Source organism: Crotalus tigris, unplaced genomic scaffold (assembly GCF_016545835.1).
Source record: "Crotalus tigris isolate CLP2741 ecotype Arizona unplaced genomic scaffold, ASM1654583v1 scf7180000024385.1074895, whole genome shotgun sequence".
Lineage (NCBI taxonomy): Eukaryota > Metazoa > Chordata > Lepidosauria > Squamata > Viperidae > Crotalus > Crotalus tigris.
This window is the reverse complement of record NW_024100555.1, coordinates 155926-182847: the sequence shown is the minus strand read 5'-3', so window position 1 is coordinate 182847 and position 26922 is coordinate 155926. Positions and strand designations below refer to the sequence as shown.

At 34.7% G+C, this 26922-nt stretch overlaps 1 protein-coding gene across 1 annotated transcript; it reads right to left on the bottom strand.

Moving 5' to 3' along the window:
* Nucleotides 1–26901, bottom strand: ALG6 (ALG6 alpha-1,3-glucosyltransferase). The gene is made up of 15 exons (XM_039328959.1): nt 26804–26901; nt 20514–20615; nt 18492–18576; nt 15313–15402; nt 13521–13609; nt 9322–9404; nt 7230–7294; nt 6714–6899; nt 6095–6230; nt 4412–4497; nt 3940–4024; nt 2021–2091; nt 1339–1407; nt 1009–1207; nt 1–456 (listed from the first exon to the last, which is right to left on the bottom strand). Exons 2-15 carry the CDS (start codon nt 20593–20595, stop codon nt 259–261), a joined length of 1524 nt encoding a protein of 507 aa, XP_039184893.1. The 5' UTR covers nt 20596–20615; nt 26804–26901; the 3' UTR covers nt 1–258.
* Between the last annotated feature and the right edge of the window lie 21 nt (nt 26902–26922).

The window sequence follows — 26922 nt, the reverse complement described above, 5'->3', positions numbered from 1 at the left end:
TTGAGATGCTTCTTATTTTCTGGATTTATTTTGAACTTACTATCAAACTTACTGTTTGGGTTCTTTGTTATTGTACAGAAAAGAGCAAGTAAGCACAAAAGAACATGTAAATATTTTAATTTGGCTTTTCTTAGAAAATACATGAAATGACAAAAAGAATTTCATTCCATTATCGAACACTTTAAGACAAAGGTCTATGGAAATATTAATGGTATGTCCCAAGTAAGAGCCATTAATTTTCTAAGTTGGCATTTAAAATTAATTATTTTTTTTCTGGTTTCGACCATCTTTTGATTCCCACATTGCAATGATGTTAAAATACAGTAAGAAAAAGAGAAAGTGTAAGCAGGATACAACAGAGACAGCTACTGGAAATAAATCTGGCAGATGCTTTGGCGGTTCCACCGTAGCGCTCATTAGAGTTAGGATGCTCATCAGAGTTACTGAGATGAAGAACTGAATAGGAGAAGAGAAGAGAAAAGAGGTGATGATGGTTACTACAATGCCCAGTAAGTGGTTTCTTTGGGTGTTTTTTTTCATCATCCTTACAAAGGATATTGGGTGACATATACATTTAATAAATAAATATTTCAATGAATTTAATGTCTCTGCAGCACATCATATTTACCAGTTGCCAGTTGATGCTAATAAAACAACCTGGAATATACATGAAATAGTAGAAAAATAATCCTACTATTGCTAATGTATATAAAGTGCTCACAGCATTACCAACATGGTAACGCACCGGAATGAAGGAGTACATTTTATTAGTCAACTTGAAGGATTATGGTTATCAGATGCTAGATGCTGCTCAGAAGTAATGCAGAACAGATACGTGTTCAATCGTTTGATAACAGCATTACTGAATAACGTAATTCAATAATTCAACTGGGGAGTTTGGCAACTTAATATAGTGGTTTGTGCTTTGGTAAGAAAAACAAATGCAAATCATGAATATGGACTTGGTAAAATGAGTGCATATGATATATATTTGAAACAGTTACTTACTAAACTCTTCATAACTTTTGAAAATGTCTTAAACCAAGTAATGTATTTCCTTAGATAACTGGAAAGCTTTTTTAGCTGCAGATCTTCTTCGGATGTTTTTTCAAATATTGAAAAAGAAGTTGTACACACCAGGAGGAAAGCCAAAATTGTGACAGTGTAAGACAAAAAAAGGCCATCCTTTAATAGAAGGGGAAGCATGCTGTAAAGGGAAATATGAATTACTGTGAATTCTAGCAAGGTTATACAAGCCAAAAAATTACTATGTAAAATAAATCTTAAAATGTCTTCTCAAAGTAAGAAGAATTGTTTAGAAATAACATTCGAACTCACCTGAAAGTTGAAACTAAAAGAAACCATGTAGAGATAAAAGGAATGTCATGTATAACTAAGCAGACTGGTCTAAGGAGAAAACCAAAATATAAGCTCAAAAGCATTGTTTAAGAAACATAATAACTTTTCAGCTGCTGCTTCTCTGAGAATCTTAAAGGGCAGTAAAATAAATGAATTAACACTCTAAATACTGGATCTTTCTACAGGAGTAAGCAATACTTCATGTTTTTCATACTTTCTGCAATAAAAGAATCTGGTTGCATGGTCACTGCTGATCAGCTACACCAGGGGTGTCAAACTCGCAACGTCACATGACATTTTGCGACGTATCGTGACTTTTTTTCCATTGCTGGCAATGGGGTGGGCGTGGTTTCAGCATGATGCATCCGGCCCGCAGGCCGGTAGTTTGATACCCCTGAACTACACCTTCAATGCATACTCAGTATTCTGGGACCTAAGAAAAATCCATGATTTCACCTTCCTGATTCTATTCGGGGAGCATAAATTCATAGACACACAAGTCACATGTTATGCAAATGTAGTGCTCCTGTATAGGAGCTTGAATCTTATTCTAGAACCTTTTTGTCAGCACTACAGTTTTTCTCACACATATTTCCAGGTATCAGTCTGAAGTGTTTTAATATAATAATTAAAGTATTTTTTAATATAAAATGCTACTTACACCGAAACAAGAAGAATAGATTTTTCATGCACTTGGAATGAGAAGAGAAAGAAAGACAATGAACAGCAAACCTTTGAAAAAGAAAGTTAACAATGTTAAATGCTAGACAAGATCTGCTTTTATTTCTACTGAGGATTTTTGTGCTATTAATCATGGCCAATCGGTTCCACACTTTTATTACCAAAAGCTTTTATTTATATCATAAACTATGGCTACTTGGCCAAGGCTCACAATATTTGATAAAAAGCTTTAAATTAATAGCATATCTACCTGGATACCTTTGTTAGCTAATTAGTTGATGAGAGATGCTAGCATGAACCATCAACCAGGTAAGGGCCTCTAAACAAATGAATATAACTCACAAATCACTGATATAAAAACTACCGTAAGTGATCTAGACAAATTGAGAAGGATTTAAAGTAGGCTTCTAGTATGATGGAGCTCTACCCATCTCTGAACTGAAATACTAAATTTGGCTGAGAAGTTTTATGATCAGTTTTTAATCACACCTTCAAGTTTTTCAATGTTCTGACAAATATTAGAGGTAGCAGTCCAATGATAGTGCAAGAGCCTATCATTTAAGCAAGTTATTCATGTTTACTGTTCAATGAGATATCATGGATTATTTTATTGCCAAATAACTCCACACTAAAGAGTAAAGAGATATTCTACTAAATAGACTACTGTCTATGGAGTAGAATATCTCCTAACTTATTGTGCATGCAGATGATGACAGATTAGAGACCATAGTTGAAGATCCTTAAAGAATTGATAAGAAAATAGCTAGTTACAACAGAAGGCAATATATGTGATTCACAGGGTTGAACTGTAGAGTTCTTAATGTTCTCTGATCTTGGTTTGCTTCAGGATATTTCATTAGCCAACAAGGTAACATCATAGGTGCCATCATTATGTTCCATAATCATGATGTTACCCAGGTGGGTAATGAAATGTTTGCAAGCAAACAATCAAGCTCAGAGAGCATCAAGGACTCCACAAATCAAGCTCCCATTAGCTGCATTCTAGGAAACTAAAAGAACTTGATAAAAACAAAACAAATTTTTAAATGGACAAATCATAATAAGATGGTAGACGAAGCATTATAAAAGATAGATTTGGGGTATCTTCCCAACCCAGGATTTTTTTTTACCAAAATAACCTGTAAGATCCTTTTCACTTTATGATGATTCCCAATACTACAGTGTAATTTGTATCTTTGCTAAATAAATATTTCATTCCAAAACTTTTTTTATCAATTTTACTATGTTATTTTCCTTCTGTAATGGAAAATTAAAGGAATTTTTGGCAAAAGAAAAAAAAGGAACAAATATGGAGTTTTAAGTTGCCTCTGATGGCCTCCTTTGGAAAGAAATGTTTTGTTTTATTAGATTTCTACCTCACCTTATTACTTTTTAAGTAACCCAAGCAGCAAGCATACATATTAAACATAGATAATACTCCTTACTCTCCTATTTTCCCCACCACACACCCTTTGAGCTTGTTTGGGCTGAGAGAGAGTGACTGGCCCAAGGTCATATAGCTGGCTTTCAGTTCTAAGACAGGACTAGAACTCATGGTTCTTAGTTTCTAGGCAAAAACCTTAATCACTATACACACAAATACACAAATAAATAAATTAGAGGAAGCATGCAGAACATAATTTCTTAAATTCTTTCCAACTCTCTAGTCTCCATGCTAGATCACATGATAAAATGAAGCAGGAAAGGGGAAGTTAAGAATGGGAAAGTCAGCAGCATTTTGCCCAACTGATTGTTTTATAGGGAATCACTGATTGGAATTGTTTTTTTTCCACTTCTCTACATCCCTATCAGCCATAACAGAGATAAAGAAAAGAGATTATTACATATTACAAAACTATGAATTAAATTATGTTTAAATATGTGTTATTATACACTTACCAAGCCATATTTAAATCCTCTGAGCGAAGGTTGCAGCGTCAATTTTATGCAACTGGGAAGTACAGTCAGGAATGTTAAAGCAAAACTAAAAAATAAAGTAATAATATATTAAAACCATTGATTTCAACAACCAGATTAATTCTGAATCAAGAATCAGATGAGAATTGTTTAGGAACACTTTGGTATTGCTCAGTTTTTATAGTTACAAAGAGAAATAGGATTCCTTTCATGATGATGATGTTATCGATTCAGCTGACTCAATCACAAATTAATAAACCAACAAGCAGAGAACAGCTCCACAAAATGTTGAAATAATCTTTTTTTTATTAAAGCTGTTTAACTATATAATTCTATATAGTTTTATATAACATAAATAATTCTAACTCTAAATAATTCTAAATTATGTTCTTTAAAATGCATCTTTTGCTAAAACCATAATATGAAAATGCTTGGGAGTTTGATATTTACATACCTTAATTTAAGTTGTGTTTCTGTTGGCAGAATTGTCTTTATTTTGAAAAGAATGCTTGCAGTGCACCAAATATTGGCTACTTTATCCTGAAAATATATTTAATGTATGCATTATTTTGAAGGTAAAGCATACTTTTATATACAAGGAATGGCAGAAATCATCTACATGAAATTAAACGTATCTGTGTACTCTTTTTGAAGAGACCACAGACTGTCAATGCTACAAAATCACCTGTAACTATGTATTATCCATATTTTAAAAAGCAACATGAAACATTCTTCAAATGTGAAGCCACACTACATTCTGCCACATTCTCTTACTAGTACATATTTAGCACCGCTTTCCTAGCTGCCAGCAATGACAGAGTTAACCCCTAATAAATCACGAAGTTTAAAGACATTAGCAGTTGTGCTAGGATCACTTTCCAAATTAAATTTGTAACCACACAGCTAGCATACTCATGAAACTCATCCCTAAACAGCTGCTTGAATCACAGCTGTGTAGACATAACAGCAAAAAAGCTACTACAAACAACTGAACAATCTCCTTGTTCTCTTACAAGAATACAGAACACACACTGCAAATTTGCTGAAGGTGACAAGTGCCTGGCAGCACTACCAACATATAAGGTGCCAAACTAATAGCCAGTGAAGTTTTACAATTATCAGCACTGAAGACATGTCTGTAAATGGGAATCAATTCAAAGAACCTGTCATAGGCACCCCAGGATAAACTTACTGTGCATTGCTTAGGTAGACAGTTTCTTAGTTTACCCAGATTAATATCCCAATCAGCCATTCCTGTGCCAGCTCTAAAAATCTTTCAGTTAACACCGAATACACTGTGTGTAGTTTTTAAATCATACAGACCCATTTTATTAAAATCTACGGCACATTTTTTTTGTTTTTAAAGCATAAAGTGAGATTAACAGTCAGAAAAACAAACTGCTTGACAGCCCTTTGGCTTATGAATTTCTATTCTTCATGTCACATTTCTATTTCATCGTGTAACATTTCAGTTAGTATATGAACTGGGGAATAAGATCCTAGGTGTTTCTTACAATGTGCCATCACCAGTGCTGTGCTTCTTAATGATTTTCAGATGCGAGTCTGCTGCAAACTGTATCACTATTTCTCTGTCTGATGCAAACAAATTAATAAATGTAATACCAGTAATAAAACCATCCAGTTTATGGTCAGCATCTTTAGGCTTTACCTCACCCAAGCAAATTGTACATTTTCCACCAGGACAAATTTAAACCATGCAAAGTTGAGCATCAGCCCAATAACTATTTTGGAAGGGTTTTTTTTTTTAAAAAAAAAACAAACAAACATTGAATTCATTTTTTTTCATATTGAATTATTTTTTTTAAAACCTCTAGATTGTGCAAGGACATTGTTTACTATTGTGGAATATATTTGAAAAATGTATGCCTGCACTATAGATCTGACGATGGGATTAATTCTATTTGTATAATATCCTAGAAGATGCCAGCTGAGCTAGGGGTTAAATGCTGGATTAAATAACTGGCAAGAAATGACAGTCAGAGAAGCCAGATCATATTACTAGCCTTCTGGTGTATCTTCCACATGAAATCCCTAAGGGTCAAAGTGAAGGTTTCTCAAGGGAGCTAAAAATATAAAACATTTACAAGAAGCTTGGGAGGGGGAACATGAGGCATACCTCAAACAAACCTCGATCTATTGGAAAGAGCCTTCGGAGCACTTGCAAAACTTGTTCAATGTCCATACAAAATGGGAGCCAGCAGATTGCAAAAGAAAGAATGACAATAAAAGACAGTTTCATCAACAGCCATAACCTGTAAGAAAAAGAAGAAGAAGAAGAAATCAAGCCCCGAAGAAAGAGAATTTTTATGTACAGCACTTTCAAACTTAAAAGTTTACTTTCCCAAGTAGGAAATCTGTTAGAAAAGTTAAGAAAACTGTTAAATACGCTCTCCCTGCCACCCCCAAAAGAAGAAGAGAAAAAAAAACATTCTAAACTCTTATCTTCTAAATATGGGTATGCATTTGTGACCTGTGCTTAACTAATGACAGGTGTTGAAGAGAAAAGATAGTTGTGTGTATTTTGATACACCATAGACACTCTTAAAACTATTTAGTATGTTATTTAATGACTTAGGAGAAACACGCTTCTCTGGGGGAAGGGGGATGATAATGACATGAATCCCTACTGCAAAGGCTAATCAAGAAATGAATGACATGCACAAATTCCCAAGGCAAAACAGCCTTAAGTGCATTCCAGGACCATTTTCTGGATGTCAGCTTGTGAAGATACTCACCCCTTGCCCATCAGGCCTTTCTTGAAGCACTTTCCCAGCAGGTAGCAGAAGAAGGGCAAAGCGTGGTAGAGCTCCATTTGTTTGTAGTTTAGAGCAAAACAAAATGCTACAGAGCCCAAAAGGTCAAAGTCATAAGAGAGAAACAGCACTCCCCACAAAGCGAGACCAAGACTCACGGAATTATATATGTTTGTTCTGTTAAGGGTGACAATCTGTAAAGAGCTGGCTGGTGAAGACTATGCAAATATAGCAAGGATTCTGTTGATTGTTCCGCTGCCACCAAACCCTATTTCATGCCACAGAAGCATCGTTCTGAGATGGCCTGAAAACAACTTTTATGTCTTAATATAATAAAATGGGGCAGAAAAAATGTAGCTTGCACTCTAGTTGTGCCATGTGTTGCTTTGACTACCCTCACCCTTCCCCTTTTCTTACCCACACAGCAACAGACCTATTCCACAATATCCATGCATTACAAAAAAATGTCTTCACAGAACAACAACCAAAAAAAGATACTGAAAATGTCCATAGTCAATCAGAATGAGACCTGGATAAAGCAATGTGCAGAGAGCACTAGAAATCTGAGAAAAAAAAATCAATGAAACAGGTAAAATGTGAATATTCATTTTCTTTAGAAAGATTATACTGGAACTGTCAGCCCACTGAACTTCTTCCATCTAAAAAGATGCAAACAAAGTAGTGCTGAATCTATTGCAAGGCAATCTATTTTGTTTTTGATTGTTTTTCAAAAGTATAACTCAATTACATGTTTAATGTTTGTTTATTAAATTGATATTCCAACCTTTGTTCACAAACTCAAGGCAGTGTAAGTAACACTCTTGTCTTCCATTTCCCCCCACAGCTACTCTGTAAGGCAGGTTGGAGCAAGAGTGTGTTGGGCCCAAAATGAGCTTCCATGGCTGAGGGTACCCTTGTGACTCAGAAACATAAAATAAAATGATTGTGACACGCAGACTTTGTACTATAACAAGATCTGAGATTTACTTGGCCCAAGGAATTACAAGTTACAGTAGGCTAATATGAGAGAAACACCCATTAGATAAGAATGACGTGTCTCTCTGATGATTTTAATGTAGGAAATCATTCACAGGTGCTCTGAATTGGATGCTAGGTGGACAGGGATCTCACGGGGTGGCATGGGGGAGGTTTTTCAGCCAGTGATTTACAAAGAAGTAGACAAGGTTCTCTGTAGGCTGACAACTGCCATTTTTGGACTTGATCCCTGACCCTGTTAGCTAGTTAAAACAGGATATCTTTGAGACTACCTATCCCATATAAAATTTCTAGTGCCAGAAATATTATATTAATTATGTTTATTATAATACATCATCATCTTACCCTATATGGTTGCTATTGCATATCGTTGTTATTAAGTTGGCAGTGGCTATTACTTCTATATACTTTTTCTAAAGTCATAAACAAATAAAAAGTAAATAATCTATCCCGACTACGGGCTATATTTTCTTTATTTAAAAAAAGGTTCTGTCTATAAAGATTATAAGAGATGTATATGATCTTGCTAATGGAGATGGGACCAAAACTAGTCCTTTTTTTCCTCTGCGGAAAGAGATTTTTGGGGAAAGTTATAGGAATAAAACAGATATGGAACTAAATAAGTATTACAGAAGCTTAAGATATTTCTTCACTTTCTGGGAGCATAGTGAGGTTTATTTGTGCAATCTGAAGATCTGGAAAAGATTTATGAGAACTGATATCTATTTCCTATATTCTACATACTGCTTCATCTTTCATCAGAATAAGACTAAGAATTTTGAATTCAGAAATAATATATATTTTGAGAGTAGAACAGTGCCTCTTAGGTCTAAGGATATTAAAGTTACATTTGATTCAACTATCTACAGTATCCTAAGTCTTGAATAAGAATCTAGAGCAGTCCTGCACAATTTTAATTAATTCAAATTTGGTTTAATGCCTAGTTCTGAATCTAGGCAACCTCTAGTTTTCAGGACTCCTCACTAGTTTTTGATACAACCAACAGTAATATTCTTCTATGTAATTTGGCTGGGCTGAACTGAGAGGTGATGCTGATCCATTCTGATAGATTAGTTTGAGGTAGGATTTTGAAACATTGGCTCTCCGCAGCAGCCATTGACTTGAGGATTAATTTTTATTTATTATTTGTTTCCCGTGTTTTCTTATTTTTATGAACAACTCAAGATAGCAAACATATCCAACATAGCTTCCTTCCTCTATTTTCCACACAACAACCACCCTGTGAGGTGGGTTGGGCTGAAAGAGAGTGACTGAGTCATCCAACCAGGTTTCATGGCTAAGGTGTGACTAGAACTCACGGTCTCCCACTTCCTAGCCTGGTACTTTAACCACCAGACCAAATTGGCTCTATGTTAATCATATTTTATGCTACATGTTTTAACTGTAATCCTTATTTATTTTACATAAATAGATCAACATGTATTTGTTTCTTGTGAAACACCATAATAAATGCTGTTAAATTAATATTTTTATTATAACTGGACTAATATTGTTTATCTAATTATTCGCTACATTCCTTACTTTTTTCACAGAGAAGCAACATTATTTTTGTTGCAAAGAAAAATATACCAACCTTCTTTTTTAGTGATGTCTCTTTTAAATAAAAGCAGTATAAGATTACTGCAGGAATATAAACTAGCATATCAGCAACAAGAACTGCAAGACAGAAAATGATATACAATAATCAAACCAATATTTCTCATAATTCCATTTTGTTTTTCCTTAATTGTTGTTTTCATTATGAATCATTGATGGAATTTTCTTCATACTTTCCCCTGCATGTTATGGATCAGGAATGCAACCTGATCAAATGGGCACTAACCACAGCTGGGTGGTTGCCACTTTGTCTCTTTTTTATTGAAAAAAACAACAACAACTAATAAACATTCCATTAAAATGAGCTAATCAAGGTTAAACCACTATGGCCAAAATGGGAAATCTACATTTTCTGTCCATATTTCGTATGTACCTAGATGACTATAATATGTGCAAACATGGCTGTTTCTGTATGTGTCTCCATGTATGTGTGCTTGTGTGTGTACAATAATCACAGAGAAGGAGTTCCTAGTTACAGGCACTGCTGATGTTTAAAATGCTAGGAAAAACAACAAAAACATTATCGTGTGTCAGGTGGGCCTCTGGAACATGGAGACCACTGGAGTGCTTGATAGGATTGTTTCTGCAATCCTCCTCCCAATTGATGATCCTGGGTGGCTGCTTGGTTTAATGAAGAATTAAGGGAAATGAAATGACTAAAGGGACGTCCACAAGCAGCAGTCACAGAAAAAACAGAAATACATCAGACCATGTACTGATAAGGGTTCGCTTTTAAGCTGCACATCAGCAGCAAGAGAAGCAAAGCATGAATTCTTTGCATTTACTGCACTCACAGATTTTCTCCTAGCAGCTTCAATCAAAGCCATCAGGGGTTTTTAGGGAAATATGGGTGGGTTAAGATACCTACAAGCTCAGATAACATTGCTCACGTGGGCTGGATGCCAGTGGAACAGAACCCAATACAGTGAGCAAATCTGGATCCTGTAGTATTATCTAAGATATTTTTGAGACTACAGTCAATGAAGTGAGCATGCTTTATTAGTATCTCAAAGAGGGAAGTGTGTTGTTCTCGGTCCTTTAGGCTCTCTTACTGGTGTTGTTACCATCCATCATTGTACGAGGGCAATTCAGAAATAAACCTCCGTTTGGTTATCAATGACAGACACTCGCAGATATAGAACTTTTATTATTCACATTAGAAAACATCATTACATTACTTTTTGACATAATCACCATTCAAATTGAGGCACTTGTCATAACGTCTTACAAGGTTTGAAATTCCTTAGTAGTAGTCGCTTGGCGCCAAATCTGGGCAATGAGGGGCTGATCAAAAACATCCCAATGGAACTGCTTCAAAAGTTATTGGGTACATCTAGTGATGTGCAGATAAGCATTATCGTGAACCAACACCACGCCAGTAGTGGTGCCATAGAAAATCCTGCCAAATGTGAAGATGCCAAAGGAGTATTGCTAGTGAAGTTCATGGAGCGTGGTTCAACCATCAATTCAGAAGTCTACTGCAAAATGTTACAAAAACTCAGACGAGCCATCCATAAGAAGCGTCGGGGCATGCTGACTGTGGAGTTGGTTCATGATGTGGTGTTGGTTCACGATGATACTTGCCAAGCTAGACACACCCAAGAACCTTTGAAGCAGTTCCGTAGGGATGTTTTTGATCACCACACACCCATAGCCCAGATTCGGCACCGAGTGACTACTACTAAGGAATTTCAAACCTTGTAAGATGTTATGACAAGTGCCTCAATTTGAATGGTGATTATGTCAAAAAGTAATGTAATGTTGTAGTTTTCTAATGTGTATAATAAAAGTTCTGTATCTGCAAGTGTCTGTCATTGATAACCAAACGGAGGTTTATTTCCGAATTGCCCTTGTATTCTGTTGGGCTGCCTGCAAAAGCTGGGAAGTTGGAGGCTATCAAAGTATTTGAAGACTATCAAAATCTGGACTCTATTTTATTACCAGAAACATCCATTTTGAAGGAGGTGTTTAGAATTCATTTATTGTTCTATATTTATGCTGTTGAAATCTATCTAGAATTCTCTGATTGGGGGAGACTATAAAAATAGAAAATAGAAGAGCAGAAATTCATTGCAAAAGATACCAAAATAAAACATCAGCTGAAGCTGACATTAACCCAATGAAACTGTTGACAATTTTCCAATTCAAAAAAAGGGAGAAGTACAAGAGGTATGTGGGACAGAGGTTCATTTTCATAATACTAAGTTTGATTATTGCCACTATCCCAACCACTTGAGTATGTGCACCTCATGGTATAGGAGGCACGCTCATTTGTTATATAATAATTATAAAATTATTATATTCATAAAGTTAGTTTTTTTAAAATATATGTATATATATATATACCGCCAAATTATGACATGAGTGATTTTTCAAAACATTAGTTTTTTTTCAGTATATACACTCCTTAGAGGGAGAATTTTCTAAAAGGGAAAAAAATAATGGTTAACATTTAACAATATTGGATTCTGTAACCTTGATAACATTCATTTAATGGCTATTGTTAAAAAATGTCTATCCATTTGTTTGGTTTATACATCAGTGATTTATCAGGCGTGTTGACTTGAGCGTTATTAAAGACTATTTCAAGGGTAATTTGGTTCTAGTGATTTTTAAAATGCAATCAATTACTAAAGACCAGATGGAAAGGTTTGTGGCCAACATAAGAGGTGATGCAGAGGAGTATCTAATTCTGCCCAAGTTAATCAGCAATAAGAAGAAACTAACGTAAGTTGTTGGGTTTTTGTTTTTTTTTGCACAACTCTATTCACTCCTGGAGAACGAATAACACAAACCAATTAAGCTGCTTAATAAAAAAGTCATATGATATGCTGGCTTTGTTTTTCTATCATTATTAACCACCATATTAATATCAATTAATGTGTTTAAGAAAACAATAATCATTCTGATTTAATTGTAAAAGTAATCACTACTTAATGCAGTGTTTCTCAACCTTGACAATTTTAAGGCATGTGGACTTCAACTCCCAGAATTCCACAGCCAGCATTGCTGGCTGTGGAATTCTGGGAGTTGAAGTCCACATGCCTTAAAATTGTCAAGGTTGAGAAACACTGACTTAATGTTATGATTCTATATAGAACACTAGCAATTTTTAAATGGCTGGGAAAAGTTATTACATAATAAGAAAAATATTGTTATGCAGTAAGAAGCAGGGCTTTTTTTCTCATAGAACGCCCAGAACTGAGTTCCGGCACCTTTTGGGGATGGAATCTTGTAGGGTAGGCAAGGCAGGTTGTATGACGTGTGTGAGTTCTGGCACCTTTTTTTTTTTTTGTAGAAAAAAAGCACTGGTAAGAAGCATTTAATTTTGTATGTGCATATTAGCATCCATCTCAGTAGCAACCTAAAAATGTTGGCTGGACCCAAATTAACAGTTTCAGCTCTACTGCAACTGTCTGTTTTTTCTCTCTTTGCTGTTCCAGTCCTCTATGGAAAATCACCAAATCCCTGACAATATCTTTTCAGTAAGCATGGAGAGTAACATCTAGTCCAGGATAATCCAGCCTTAGCAACTTGAAGAACTGCGGCTTCAAATCCAGCCTGGCTAGCTAGGGAATTCTGGGAGTTGAAGTCCACAGGTCTTAAAGTTGCCAAGGCTGAACATTCCTGATCTAGTCTATCAAAATTTAGTCTGGTATTCCCATAAAAACTGAAAACACTTGAAGGAAGAAGAAGCATATATTGTATATATGGAATTAGAATTAGTCAAAGCTTCTATTTCATTTAGTGTTGTCATCTTGTACACATCTATAGGTTATTGACTCGAGCTTCAGTGTTATCAAAAATTTAGTTTTATATAATGTGGAATGGAGGACAAGCTGTCACTTTACTGCCATTATTTATTGAGCATTTTGTATTCAAATATTACTTGCATATTAGACAAAGCAGATTTAATTACATAATGTAAAATAAAACAATGTAACTGCTACAATATTATTCAGAATTCTGTAATATAGTTCCTTGAACAATCCCTTTCATAATAGTATTTTGTAAGTATAACACTGTATTATTATTAGCAGACTGATACCAATAGAGATTATAATTACTTCTATCAAACTCTGCAAACTCCTCTTATATGGAGCATTTCCAGATGAACAATATAGGATCCAATAAAATGTTTTGTATGGTTTTGTTTTAAAAAAACCCATTTCCTACCTGATGCACGCATAAATAACTTGTGTGACTGACTCTCATACCCACGAGATGTGTGTAGAGTAATCCAACTGGGATTTATTAACTTTGCCCTAAAAAAGTTACAAATAAGAAAAAACAGAGAATTCTCCTAGGTGAATACTTATAAGGTATGATAGGACAAATTAATCTAAATTTGTAATAACTGTTGTTCATTTAACGGTACTTAATCATCAAATGTTAAAAAAAACCACATAGTAGTTTTTCTTTTGAATGTTGTAAACATATTCCTCAGATTTTTAACAGTAAAACAAGGCAGCAGAGACAACTCTGAATAATATTCTTCATCTTAAATGAATTTACAAGAATTCTTTGGCTTTCAGTCCAGTTTCTGAAAACTAAAAGCAATAGTAAAAAACACTGCTGTTAATTTTAACATATCTATTCCAGTGTTTTTTTTAAACAAAAAATAGCTATGTTGATCACAGGAAAAAAGCAAAACTCATATTGTAACAATAGTATTATAAACCCAGTTCAAGGTAATAAAATAGCATACAATTTTCTGGATCTATGCAGAGCTTTTATCAGTTAGCTATATTTCTTTTATAAAAGTAAAAAAAGGAAATTGTAGCCATTAATTTGTTAATTACAATTTTGTTAAGAATAGAATAGGCAACCTGCTATTCTCTTGGTATTTTTAATTTCAGTCTTGTCAACACAAGGCAGAATAACCACCTACATAGAACTACAGTTTTAAATATCTAGAGAGATTGCCCATTTCTGAGACAAAATATAAGAAATAAAGTCTAAAGTCTTTTGTGTCCTTCAACACAAGATTTATTCATTTTTAAACTTTAAAGTGATATCTCTTCAAAGCTGCTTCTCAATTGGCCTCTGCAAACTAGAAACATAGGTACATATTGATCACTGTGAACAAATGTTTTTTATCTTGCTACAGATTAAAACAGAGAAGTCCCACTTAAAGCCTATCCTTCTTATACTGATACTGATACTGATCATTTATCAAATTTGTGTGCCACCCAACTCTCAACAACTTAGCTTGTGATAGAGGACTGTATGATCAAAATTGTGAAATATTTCAACATCTTAATGAAAAATGCCTCGGACATATACAATAATATAAAATAAAATAGTCTTTTTAAACATAAGATATATGTAGTTATATACGGGACAAAAAGAATTAGATGCTTAAGCTGAATACATAAATCCTGGGCTATATATAAGATTCATTATATCTCTGTGTCTCATCTGTAACAATTTTGGTATTTGGGTAGTACTTTCATATACAGTTTGTTAGCAAAATGTGAAATAATATGAATGCCTTAACTAATATATTATAAGATAAATTGTACAGGGGTGGGCAACTTGCAACCCAGTTGTCTCTTGCACCCAAAGCATGGTCACTAGAATTCTTCAAAGTAGCTGCAATGTTGCTTTTGGGGAAATTTGGAGGATTTATATTGAAGGGCTTCCCCCAATTTAGAGGAGGTAGAATTTAAGGAACAAATATGGAAATAATTTCTTGATGTGACCCCAATCCAGTGAGCCAGGAATTCAGCCATTTATTATTATTATTATTATTATTATTATTATTATTATTATTATTATTATTATTATTATATAACATCCATATCCAATCATTTTCCTTATTCTCCATAAAAAATATCTTGTTAGGGATATTAATCTCTGAATATGCTACAGAACACTTATGGATATAAAGAACTTCTGAATTAGAATCCTTTTTTTCTTTTTAAAGAACTATTTTAAACAGTTGGCTATATAATAATTAACTTACACATAAGCGCACAGAAGACTGTGATAAGCAGTAAGAGGTGGGTAGTCAAGGCCCCAATACTGTAAATTATTGTCACTGGTGTTAAAGTACCTGAAAAATAAAGTAAAATTCTAAATAAATATACGGTTAGCATATTTTGGGATAATATCTCTTTTATTTTCTTATATAAATCTGAGGCTATTTTGTGACAGCTTCTGAGAAAGCAAGCTTTTTTCTCCCCCCAAATCATCTTTGGACAGCTTTCTGAATAAGTGTTTCTTAAATAATAGTCTGCAGAATAATAATGGAAATAAAATGTGTTTTTATATTAATTATATGTAATTGTATAAAATGCCACCATGGCTTTAAAATCTTCAATATAGGTATAAGATTTCACAGAGGTTTTGTAGTCTTCAATGTAGCTTTTTCTATATTTAGGGAAAACCAAGATCTAATTCTATTACTTTCACTGTAAAAACACACAAACATCAGAGATAAAAAGGAATGATTGACTGTTTTTGTCAGCACACAAATGCTGCAGTTAGAAGAAAAAAACTGTTCTATGTCAAGTGTGTTCAGATGGTACTGTTGTTTTACAGAAAGATGAGCTTTGGAAAACTAATTGATCTTAACCAAATGTAACCAAATTGTTGATACTACAGAATTTCAACACACGTGATAAGCATCACGAACCAGCTCAAGACTTATCAATAGTAACAAATTCAGCTGGTCCTCTAAATCCTCTAGAGAACAATACGAAAGTGCAAAGGCAAAGAATGTCTTTCTGTATAAGTCTTCTGTACTGTACATTTGAGTGGAGAGTAATCAGAATTTAGACACATCTTCAAATTGAAAGACTTCAGAAGGTTTTATTCAATGAAAATAAAAATTACAAAAATAAGATATCAGAACCTTTAAATCGTGTGAAACAGACTGACTACTATTTTATAATTGCCAGGGGCAAGTCTTTAGTTTTTCCAGTCTATCCAGTCAAATACAGCCAGTTTCTGACATTTATTGCAATAAATGATACTTCTTGAATACCTTATAAGCAGCCTGAAGTATCTTATGAACAATTCATGATAAATCATATTTCTTACAGCTGCATCTCTACCCTTTTATCCCACTATTTAAATTTTCTCACACCAGGATAGTTTTAACTTCTTTATTACAGTATTAATATTCTGCATTTTACTTGTTAATATCTCATTTATTCATCCAGTATTGCCCTCTAATTCAGTCTTGGACTCCATTAGAAAAGGTTCGTGCATACTGATGAAGAGAAGGCAAAGAAATTCCATATTTCTAACTAGCAATAAGGAAGAAAAGATGCTGTCAAGATTGTCTTTGATAAATATATGCATGGACTCCAAAGCAAGATAGGGAAGGCAGAAAGATTTAAATTCATGCCTCTGGCTCAGGAAAACCACATATAGGAAAACTACATACAAATCACATTTCTAGTTTATTGCCCACTTTTTAATATACTTTGCTTCTGAACAAAGGAGGCAAACGTGAAGTACATGCAATATCACTTGAGTATATATGCATAGTGTTATCACTGTAGCCTCTTCAAAGGCAAAGACTTTGGGGAACCAACTTTCTAGAAATGCCAAGTTGCATGTAGTATAATCTATCATAAAATATTTGATGCCGTTGCAAAACAAAGCTAATGTAAAATTGCCGCCAAATATACTTTCTATACTGCTATACCCTGTTCTTCAGCAATACCTGAAGAAAAATTCTAATTACCCAATAGTAAACTAGTGGAATGGATTTAGAAACTGTAATTATATGTTTTGGTGGCAGATAAGTGCACTTTCACTGGCTCTTATTCTCTTACTTGTAAATTCTTACATTTATTAATCTTTTGGAGCTGAACAATTTTTCCCATCACTTCATCAAACCCAATTTGCTTATAATTTAAACATATTTATTATTAAGTATAAATAGAATTTACACAAAAAAACATTTCCCATTATTATATATTGAAGACTTATACTGAGTCAATACATTAGCTCATTAGCTTCTGGACTCTGTGCTCTAGTAAGCAACAAATCTCAAATTTATTAGTCTTAGTACTATCTTTTGTTTTAACTGTGGAAGGGAAATGTTGACTCCGAGTCTTTAGAAATTAAAATAATACATTTAATAAACATCAGGGCTCTGCACATTTTCAAAACTTTATGTGAGTGCAGCATCTTTTTGCTATTCATTAAAACAGTCCAGCTTCCTTTAGAATTTTGTGTAAGCCTGAAAAAGCTTTAAAAGAGCTGAATTGTTAGAATTAACGTATCTCTTAAGCAGTCGCACCTTCAACTTTGATATAGAAGCTTGAAAAAAAAAGGGGCTGCATTCCTGCAATGTCCAAAACGCAGCACCTTTCAACTCATTTGCAAAACAGGCATAGGTTAATAAAGAAAAAAGGAAAAGTGGGGGAAGGAGAGAACTTCTATATCATTGTTTCTTTTTATCTTTCTGGATACTTTATTACATCTGGAAGATGAGAAAAAATTGGCAATGGGCTTTTTCCTTCAGGCAGACTCTTCCTTTAGCACACCCTCCCAACCGTTATCTGTCCTGAATCATAATCTTCCCTTGCCCATGATATGTTGAGAGAAAAGGTAAATACTAGATACCAGTTTTTCCTAACTAAAACTTCAATGCTTTCTCTCCCGTGCTTTGCTCATCTAATGGGTAAACAGGAATGTAATACAGCTATCATTTTTCTCCTCTTTTCAGATTCCAATCAAACTAGGTCTCTTAAAGAGAAGCCAGAGCACAGAAGAGACATGTGCTTCCATTCAAAGGCAGAGCATAATATAGAGACAACAGATATAAAGCCATATATGAGAAACCAATGCTTTCTGCTTCAATTCCGTATTTTAGAAATGGTGTTTCTAATCTATGTTTCTATAACACTTGCAAATCTGTTTAATATTTTAATTAATCTACCTAACCATTGTAGATATCAATACTGAATATGATTATAATGCGGTCTTTTGAAATAAATCTGAACCGACATAATATATTGGATATGAAAAATAATTGCATATTTATAATACTATTTGGGATATCCCATTGAAGAAAAGTGGTCTTATTTCTATGTCATTATGTACAAAGCTATACAGTCCACCTAAGATTTTTTTCCCCAAGCATATATATGGGCACTCCTTATATACATGGAAATAAAGTCGTACCAGTGTTTGACTGGCAGATTATAAGTAATTTCTTGCCAGTGTCTTTGAGCTTCATAGTCTCCATACATAGGTGGTTTTCCTGCACCTAAAACACAAATGGAAGAAAAGATGAGAGATATGTTTGTGTGCCTATTTATTAAACTACATACTATCCATTGTTATGATTCCACTGGTGTTTTCTATTAAATTCTTGGGAAATAAATGTTTTCTATTCTAAATATATGTCCATGTTAAAAAGAAAAAATATTTCAAATTCTTTCAAATACAAAAATGAAAACAGTATTGGTATTCTGCAATTTGAAACACACAATCATACATGATACCATACAGTATACGCAGATTCCATCTTTCGTGTTTCTTAATGGAGCATCCCATCTCCCATTTCACAGAATCCTCTGATCAATTAGCATCTTCTGATCTTCAAGGAAAAGAATTGGGGTGCCATAATCATAATTTTTGGACCTAACACCTAATATCTGGTTTCCTCAAAAATATGGTCCCTACTGCACAGTTATATACCTCCATTCATTTACTAATGTACAGTGAAGGAGATAAGTCACTTTCTTTTTCTTTAAGCTTTACACAAAAAAGTATTTCTTGCTATTGTAACATTTTATGCTTGAGTCAAATTTGTGTCAAAGTCAGCTTGCTGTTGTACCAGTTTTATATTTAACAATATACATTTCCATTTTGCTCATTTCTACTTGCTATTCTCTCAGCCAATATTTTTATGAATAAGCTTCTTTTTAAACAAGATATATGAAACAGTGTAATTGTTGTAGCATCCAAGTAAATATTTAATATATATAATTATTCATTTCCTGTCTCCTGATTAGCTAATGAAAGCATATATATATTTCAGCTTTACAGAAATTGAGAAGTTTCTTCTAAATCTAGGAAAGACTTTTATTATTTTTTTATATAATTTATTTTTAATAGCTCATACATGCATGAAGACAAGGGTAATATTTGCCCCTTTGTAACATGGGGACAAGTTTCACAAGAAATGAACTTCTGGAGCAACTAAATATCATTGTTGCCTGAGCATAGGCAAAGGATTATTGCCTTGCCTTGCTTTTGGGTGAAGAATTGCTTTTAGTGCAGACAAACATACTCATGATTTTTGGGTGGGGGAGAAAAAGCTGCCAATCATAACATTTCAAAGTTATTATTAAATATATGCAAATCTTCAAAATAGCACGCCACTATTATTTTACTGTAATGATTAGAGCCTATATTCCCTCTGAATAAGATCCCTAAGTATAAAATACAAATTATAAAACTTTCCCTCCACCCAAACCAGTTAAATACCAATATGTTCTAACCAGCTGCCTAAACCAGTGTATGGAGACAATAAACTATTAACTTGTGCAGACCCAACTGTCTGAATGAACAGTGGTAGGTTGAGGATTACTTGTACCATGCATTTATTCACCCTAGATTTTATTAGTGAGTTATTTTAAGAGAGACTATTCTACCTTATTATAGTTCTCATTTAGCAATTGCTTCATATAGCTATTGTTTACCTTTGACGGGATAAGGTCAGAAAAAAAGTAAAACTGCTTTCATTTAGATTTAATTAAACTTATATGCATCAAATATTTTGTTGTTGTATTTTAAATAAAACAGCTCAGCTAAGTACTTCCTAAGCCTATATAACTACTAACACAATGATGAAATACTAGATTAGTCTGTTCATATGTGGACCATTCTTGGATCAGTTAAGAATGATCTAAGTTTTATAAGACGTTCAAATAGTACAGCATTTGTTTATTTCAAACAGACATTAAACATGAGATGCTCAGGATATATCTGAATAATACTGAAGAATGAGAAAACATCAAATGTTTTTTATTTAATTATGCTGATATTTGTGGTTCTATAAGAATACAAAATAGTTGCTTGTATTTCCTACATTTTGTATAACAATCCCATATATTTTTAAGAGGTCCCAATATCATAATCTGAACTTTTAAGGAAAATTATCTCTGTGTACTAGCTCCAATTCTGAATGTATATTACCTGAATAAGGACCAAGTGACACAGTCCATCGGACAATAAGTCCAAGTAACACAGTAATTGTAATTAAGATCCATTTTTCCATAGCTGGTCTTCAATCAAGATCTGGAAATAATAAGAACAATTATATTATATATTGTTTTATACTAGCTTAGTCCTAGTCTATGACCATAATAAATCATTTCTCTATGATACACACAATTCTGTTCCAAAAGGCAGCAACCCAGTGTGGATCTTTTATAATACTATTATGGGGAAGTGAAAACAATGAATGAATTCAGCACAGTATTAGAGGGCTATTCTGCAACAACCAGAAATGCTCCTGAAAGAATCATAGCAATAGCACTTAGACTTATATACCGCTCCATAGTACAGTAAGATGATTCTTTTATATAAAGGAAAAAGTAGCTGACTTTAATATTTGAACTGTTGGTAATAAGAGTAATTGAGCAAGCTAAAAAGACAAATAAATGGAATGTGTGCCCCTCTGCTATTTTTTAATAGTATAATTAAAGTAATCATCTCAATTCTAGGAACCAAATTCTATAATTTTACAAGAATCGCATCTTCTATAAAATGTATAGCAAGCAGAGGTTATGTTTGCATAGCATACTGAACAAGTTGGATTATATATGAAATTTCAGTCCTGCTCAAAATATATACATAACTATATGTATAATCTGTTTAGAAATAAATTCTATTGATAACTTACTCCCAAATACAGGTACCAGGAGTCTTCAACTTACGACCACAACCAAGAAGGGAATTTTAGTCATACGTCATTGCAGTCATACTGTAAGCTGAGGTAATCACCTCACCAGAGTTAATTATACATCTGTTTTTTATTATGATTGTTAAGTGAGTCACTGGGGTTATTAAGTGAATTACATGATTGTTAAGCGAACTACATGATCGTAAGTGCAAATCATTTTTTTCCAATGAGTTTTACTGGAAAACATAAAAAAAATTACAAAACACAGTTAAGTAGCTGCAGAATACTGCAACCGTTCACAAATACAAATAAGATGCCAAGCAGCTGAAATGTAATCACATGACCACTGGAGTGGTAAGGCAGTCATAACTTTGAGAATGGATTATAACTTTTTTTATATCCATTGTAACTTTGAATGATTGTTAAACAACCGTTGTAAGTTATGGACTACTTGTGTAAACATGGGAAAGGAACTAAAATGTTATATTTAATTTCTCTAATATAATATGATTTACTATAAGTAATATTATATAAAATCTCAAATAATGTTATGTGTTATTAATTAATTATTAAATTTATATAGCAGCCCATGCCATTGCCATGACACTGGATGGTTTACAAGTTAAAAAAAATCCCCCTTTCAAATACAAAATAAAAATACAAGAAAATACAAAATCAACCAAAAAATAGATACAAAAGTTATCTAAAATATTTTTTTAAATAAACTATTTAAAACCATCAAAACAAAATCTGAGATAGAGTATTAATTTCCCTAGACCAGGGGTGTCAAACTGCCGGCCCACGGGCGGGTTTTATCATACCAGAGCTGCACCCACCCCAGTGCCGGCAACGGCGAAAAGGCTCCGATACGTTGCACGACGTCACGTGACGTCACGAATTTGACATATCTGCCCTAGACATATAGCTAGTGAGCTTTCCACCAATGTCATCGAATCCCCAGGCCAGATTGCAAATTATTCAGTTAACTCAATTTCCGGTGTTTATATACAGACTGGACTAATGAATAGACTGAGTTTGCAGAACATTAGACTAAAATGTGCATTGTGCAAACCCAGCCTTTGTTTCTATTTGAGAAACATATATGTGATAGCACACTTGATCCTATTTTCTTCATTTTAGAACTTTAACCGAATTGTACCTTAATTTTGGTCCAAAGAATAATGGGCTGGTTTCCATCCTGCTTGAATTTAATTACAGTATGAATTTGGGACTTCTTTATTTTACTATACCCCAAGGCATTAACTTCCCAAGCAACACATGACAAAAACTTAAATACTTTGTTGTTCTACTTTTAAAACCATGTTTTCCTCACATAAGATGACAACAACCCATAACGTGAATATATTCTGATGTTTTCTTAGAAGAAATGTGAACACTGCAATCAGGAAACCTCTAAGAAGTGAAATTCCTTTCCTTTCCCCTTTCCTTCCTTTCCCTTTCCCCTCTCCTTTTCTTTCCTGATGCCAAACTACCTAGTAAGAAAGGAGAGAGATTCCTGATTTACCAGGCAGCCAACTGGGTCTCTCAGATTTAATTGCAAAGACACTTGACAGCCAGTCTATGGCATATGGGAGCTGCTTGCTAAAATTGCAAGATTGTTCTTAGTCCATCGCAACTGGCTTCTGTAAGACTGAACTGGGCAGTAGGGTTAGCAAATTTTGTGCTGATTTTAGTAACCCTGCTGGCTCAAGGACAGATGAATATCATTTTAAGTGAGTCATAGAGAAAAGGCCAAACACAAACTACCCAAAGCAATGCATTTTAGAAATCCTGCCAATATAGTTAATTTGTGATTCAGTGTGTCATACAAAACCAGAACATTGGATTGAATAAACCAATGTCAAGTATACCATGGGTACACAATTAAACCAAATTATCTATCTCAAGATATGATAGATCTAAACCACATTGCACTTTATCGTTCTGTATTAAACTGAGTAATTGTCACCTGAAAACTATAGTATAGCAGCTTGCATGAATCCAGCCTTTAATTTTTTTAAAGGAACCTTCTCCAGCCAAGAATGATGTACACTGATAGTCCCATCAATCCCAGTAACCATATCAATGACTATATTCATGCACTGCAGAGAACCACAAAGTACTCAATCACATTTTAACTAATTAACTATGTAATTAGTTTAGGATTCAGAAAACAGAATGACAATGAAGAATGTATGAAAATAAATGGAATTCTTAGCAAATGACTCAATATTAAACAAGGAGTAAGATAAGGATGTATAATGTTCCTGGAATTACTTAATATATTTACAGATAAATGTATAAGGAATGTTTGTAGAATCATTAATTGGGGGGGGTTGTTTTTGCTCTATGTGGTTTTATCTTATAAATTTTATCTTATTTGAAAGACACCAAGAGTTTGATTAGACTGCAGTGATGTAGAAATCTACTATTACAATGTTAGACAGAATGCACAATATAACAAGGAGTAAGGCTCTGAAAATTAAAGAATCAAAAATCAGAGTAGTTTTTTGACAGGAGATGTGGAGTGAATAATTGCAGACTGTAGATGATGAAAAACTATAAGAAGTAGATGAAATTGCGCACTTGGTAGCATGGAAAAATGGTTAGAAAAATGTTGGTATAAAAATAGTAGGTGATACATTGATACATGTTTCTATCAGGAAGAAACATTTATCAAAAGAAGCAGAGAAAATAGCTATGCTTGTGCTCACCCTCTTATTGGGAAATATAAATTTGATATGTCAGGAAAAACAAAGAAGATGAAGGCAGTGGAAATGTAGTATTTAAGAAGTACAGTGAGGGAAAAAATTATTTGATCCCTTGCTGATTTTGTATGTTTGCCCACTGACAAAGAAATGATCAGTCTATAATTTTAATGGTAGGTTTATTTGAACAGTGAGAGACAGAATAACAACAAAAAAATCCAGAAAAACGCATTTTAAAAAAGTTATAGATTTGTCCAAAATGGTATAGGGTTTCCTACCTGAGCAGGGGGTTGGACTAGATGACCTCCAAGGTCCCTTCCAACATTATTATTATTATTATATCGATCATCGCACAGTCAGCCAGATGTTCAGACTGGATTATTATTATTATTATTATTTGCATTTTAATGAGTGAAATAAGAATTTGATTCCTTTGCAAAACATTACTTAGTACTTGGTGGCAAAACCCTTGTTGGCAATCACAGAGGTCAAACGTTTCTTGTAGTTCGTCACCAGGTTTGCACACATCTCAGGAGGGATTTTGTCCCACTCCTCTTTGCAGATCCTCTCCAAGTCATTAAAGTTTCAAGGCTGACATTTGGCAGCTCGAACCTTCAGCTCCCTCCACAGATTTTCTATGGGATTAAGGTCTGGAGACTGGCTAGGTCACTCCAGGACCTTAATGTGCTTCTTGAGCCACTCCTTTGTTGCCTTAGTCGTGTGTTTTGGGTCACAGCCATGCTGGAGTACCCATCCACAATCCATTTTCAATGCCCTGGCTGAGGGAAGGAGATTCTCATCCAAGATTTGATGGTACATGGCCCCATCCATCATCCCTTTGATGTGGTAAAGTTGCCCTGTCCCCTTAGCAGAAAAACACCCCCAAAGCATGTTTCCACTCCATGTTTGACAGTGGGGATGGTGTTCTTGGGGTCATAGGCAGCATTCCTCCTCCTCCAAACACGGTGAGTTGAATTGATGCCAAGGAGCTTGATTTTGGATTCATCTGACCATAAGACTTTCACTTAGTTCTTCTCCGAATCATTCAGATGTTCATTGGCAAACTTCAGTCGGGCCTGCACATGTGCTTTCTTGAGCAGGGGGACCTTGCAGGTGCTGCAGGATTTCAGTCCTTCATGACATAGTGTGCTACCAATTGTTTTCTTGGTGACTATGGTCCCAGCTGCCTTGAGATCATTGACAAGATCCTTCCGTGTAGTTCTGGGCTTATTCCTCACCGTTCTTATGATCATTGAAAGTCCACGAGGTGAGATCTTGTATGGAGTCCCAGACCGAGGGAAGCTAAGTTATTTTGTGTTTCTTCCATTTGCGAATAATCACACCATCTGTTGATACCTTTTCACCAAGCTGCTTGGCAATAGTCTTGAAACCCATTCCAGCCATGTGTAGGTTTACAATATTATCTCTGACATCCTTGGACAGCTCTTTGGTCTTGGCCATGGTGGAGAGTTTGGAATCTGATTGCTTTGTGGACAGGTGTCTTTTATACAGGTAACAAACTGAGATTACAAGCACTCCCTTTTAATAAAGTGCTCCTAATCTTAGCTCATTACCTGTATAAAAGATACTTGGGAGCCAGAAATTTGGCTGATTCATAAGGATCAAATACTTATTTCACTCATTAAAATGCAAATCAATTTATAACTTTTTTGAAATGTGTTTTCCTGGATTTTTTGTTGTTATTCTGTGTCTGTTAAAATAAAACTACCATTAAAATTATAGACTGGTCATTTCTTTGACAGTGGGCAAACGTACAAAATCAGCAGGGGATCAAATAATTTTTCCCCTCACTGTATGTGTGGGAGCTGGGTGTTAAAACAAGAAGAAATAAAAATAAAAAAGGGGTGCCAAGTTAACATGAATCAAATAAAGAAGTTAATTGCTGGCATGAAAGTAGTATATCAAAGTGATTTGATCATAGAGGGACAAAAGTAAAAATTGTACTGCAAAAATATGAAGAGTTGGCTGAGATGAAAAGGAAGACTGAACATTGGGATTGGATCCTCAAAAATGGAAATGTGAGAAATTTAAGGAAGGCAATATATAGACATGGCAGAAGCAAGATTGGTTCACAGTTAGAGAATGATAAGTAGTATCTTGAATGGTATTGATGCAAACTAGTTTTAAGTGTACTGTACACACTATTTCCTTTTATTTCATGTTTTAAATTTCTCGCTTTTTCCCTGTACATGGCAAAACATTACATACCAGAAAGGGAGTAGCATAATGGGGATGTATACAGTATATAAAGACTATATAAACATTCCACAGAATGCATCATTGGTATTTATGAAAGGAAAGCAGATTAGGGCTCCTGTGAATATTTAACCATATGCAATCTGCGCATACAACTAAAATGTCCCCATTACTTTTAATACGGAAAGCCTTCATATGTTACATCCCACACCGCTGTCTCTATAGGTAAAAATGCTCTTGAAGAAGAGGAGGCTGGTAACGATCTCTGTCCTGCTACAGTCCTCCCTTCCTCAATGGAACAAGATTCAGCTCCGCATCCAAAGTCGCCCTGCCTCTATATCGCCCTTCCCTGCCTGCAGCCCTCCAAATCGGCACACTGATGTAACTGTCAGCCGTTGGCGAGGCTGTTGGGGTTTTCTTCCCGGTTCTAAAAGGCAGGAAGCTGAGCACCCATTAGGGGAAGAATGCAGTTCCTGACCCCCGAAGGGACACAAGCGCTGCTCTTGAGAGGAAAAGCCAAGCCCCATCCAGCTATTAAGCGCGTGCACTATTCCCCTCAGGAGCGCTTATAAATTATAAATCCCGCCTTTGCCTCGCGCCATGTCGTCCACCGCGACCGACCTCCCCACCCGCCATTGGACACTCTCCCAACTCACCGAAACTGACAGGCGCGAGAGGAGATTCAATGGGCGTGCGCACGTCTGACCCGCTCATTGGTCCCGCCTCACTGGCCGGCCGCATGCGCAATTCATTTCCTGAACGGGTGACGTGGCTT

Bases quoted from the DNA above. Each gene is read 5' to 3' on its own strand.
- ALG6 (XM_039328959.1), bottom strand. From the start codon at position 20,595: ATGGAAAAATGGATCTTAATTACAATTACTGTGTTACTTGGACTTATT. The intron at 18,577-20,513 runs GTAATATACATT...TTTGTGTTTTAG, and splicing joins GTCACTTGGTCCTTATTCAG to GTGCAGGAAAACCACCTATG. The intron at 6,231-6,713 runs GTGAGTATCTTC...TTTTTCTTACAG, and splicing joins AAAGGCCTGATGGGCAAGGG to GTTATGGCTGTTGATGAAAC.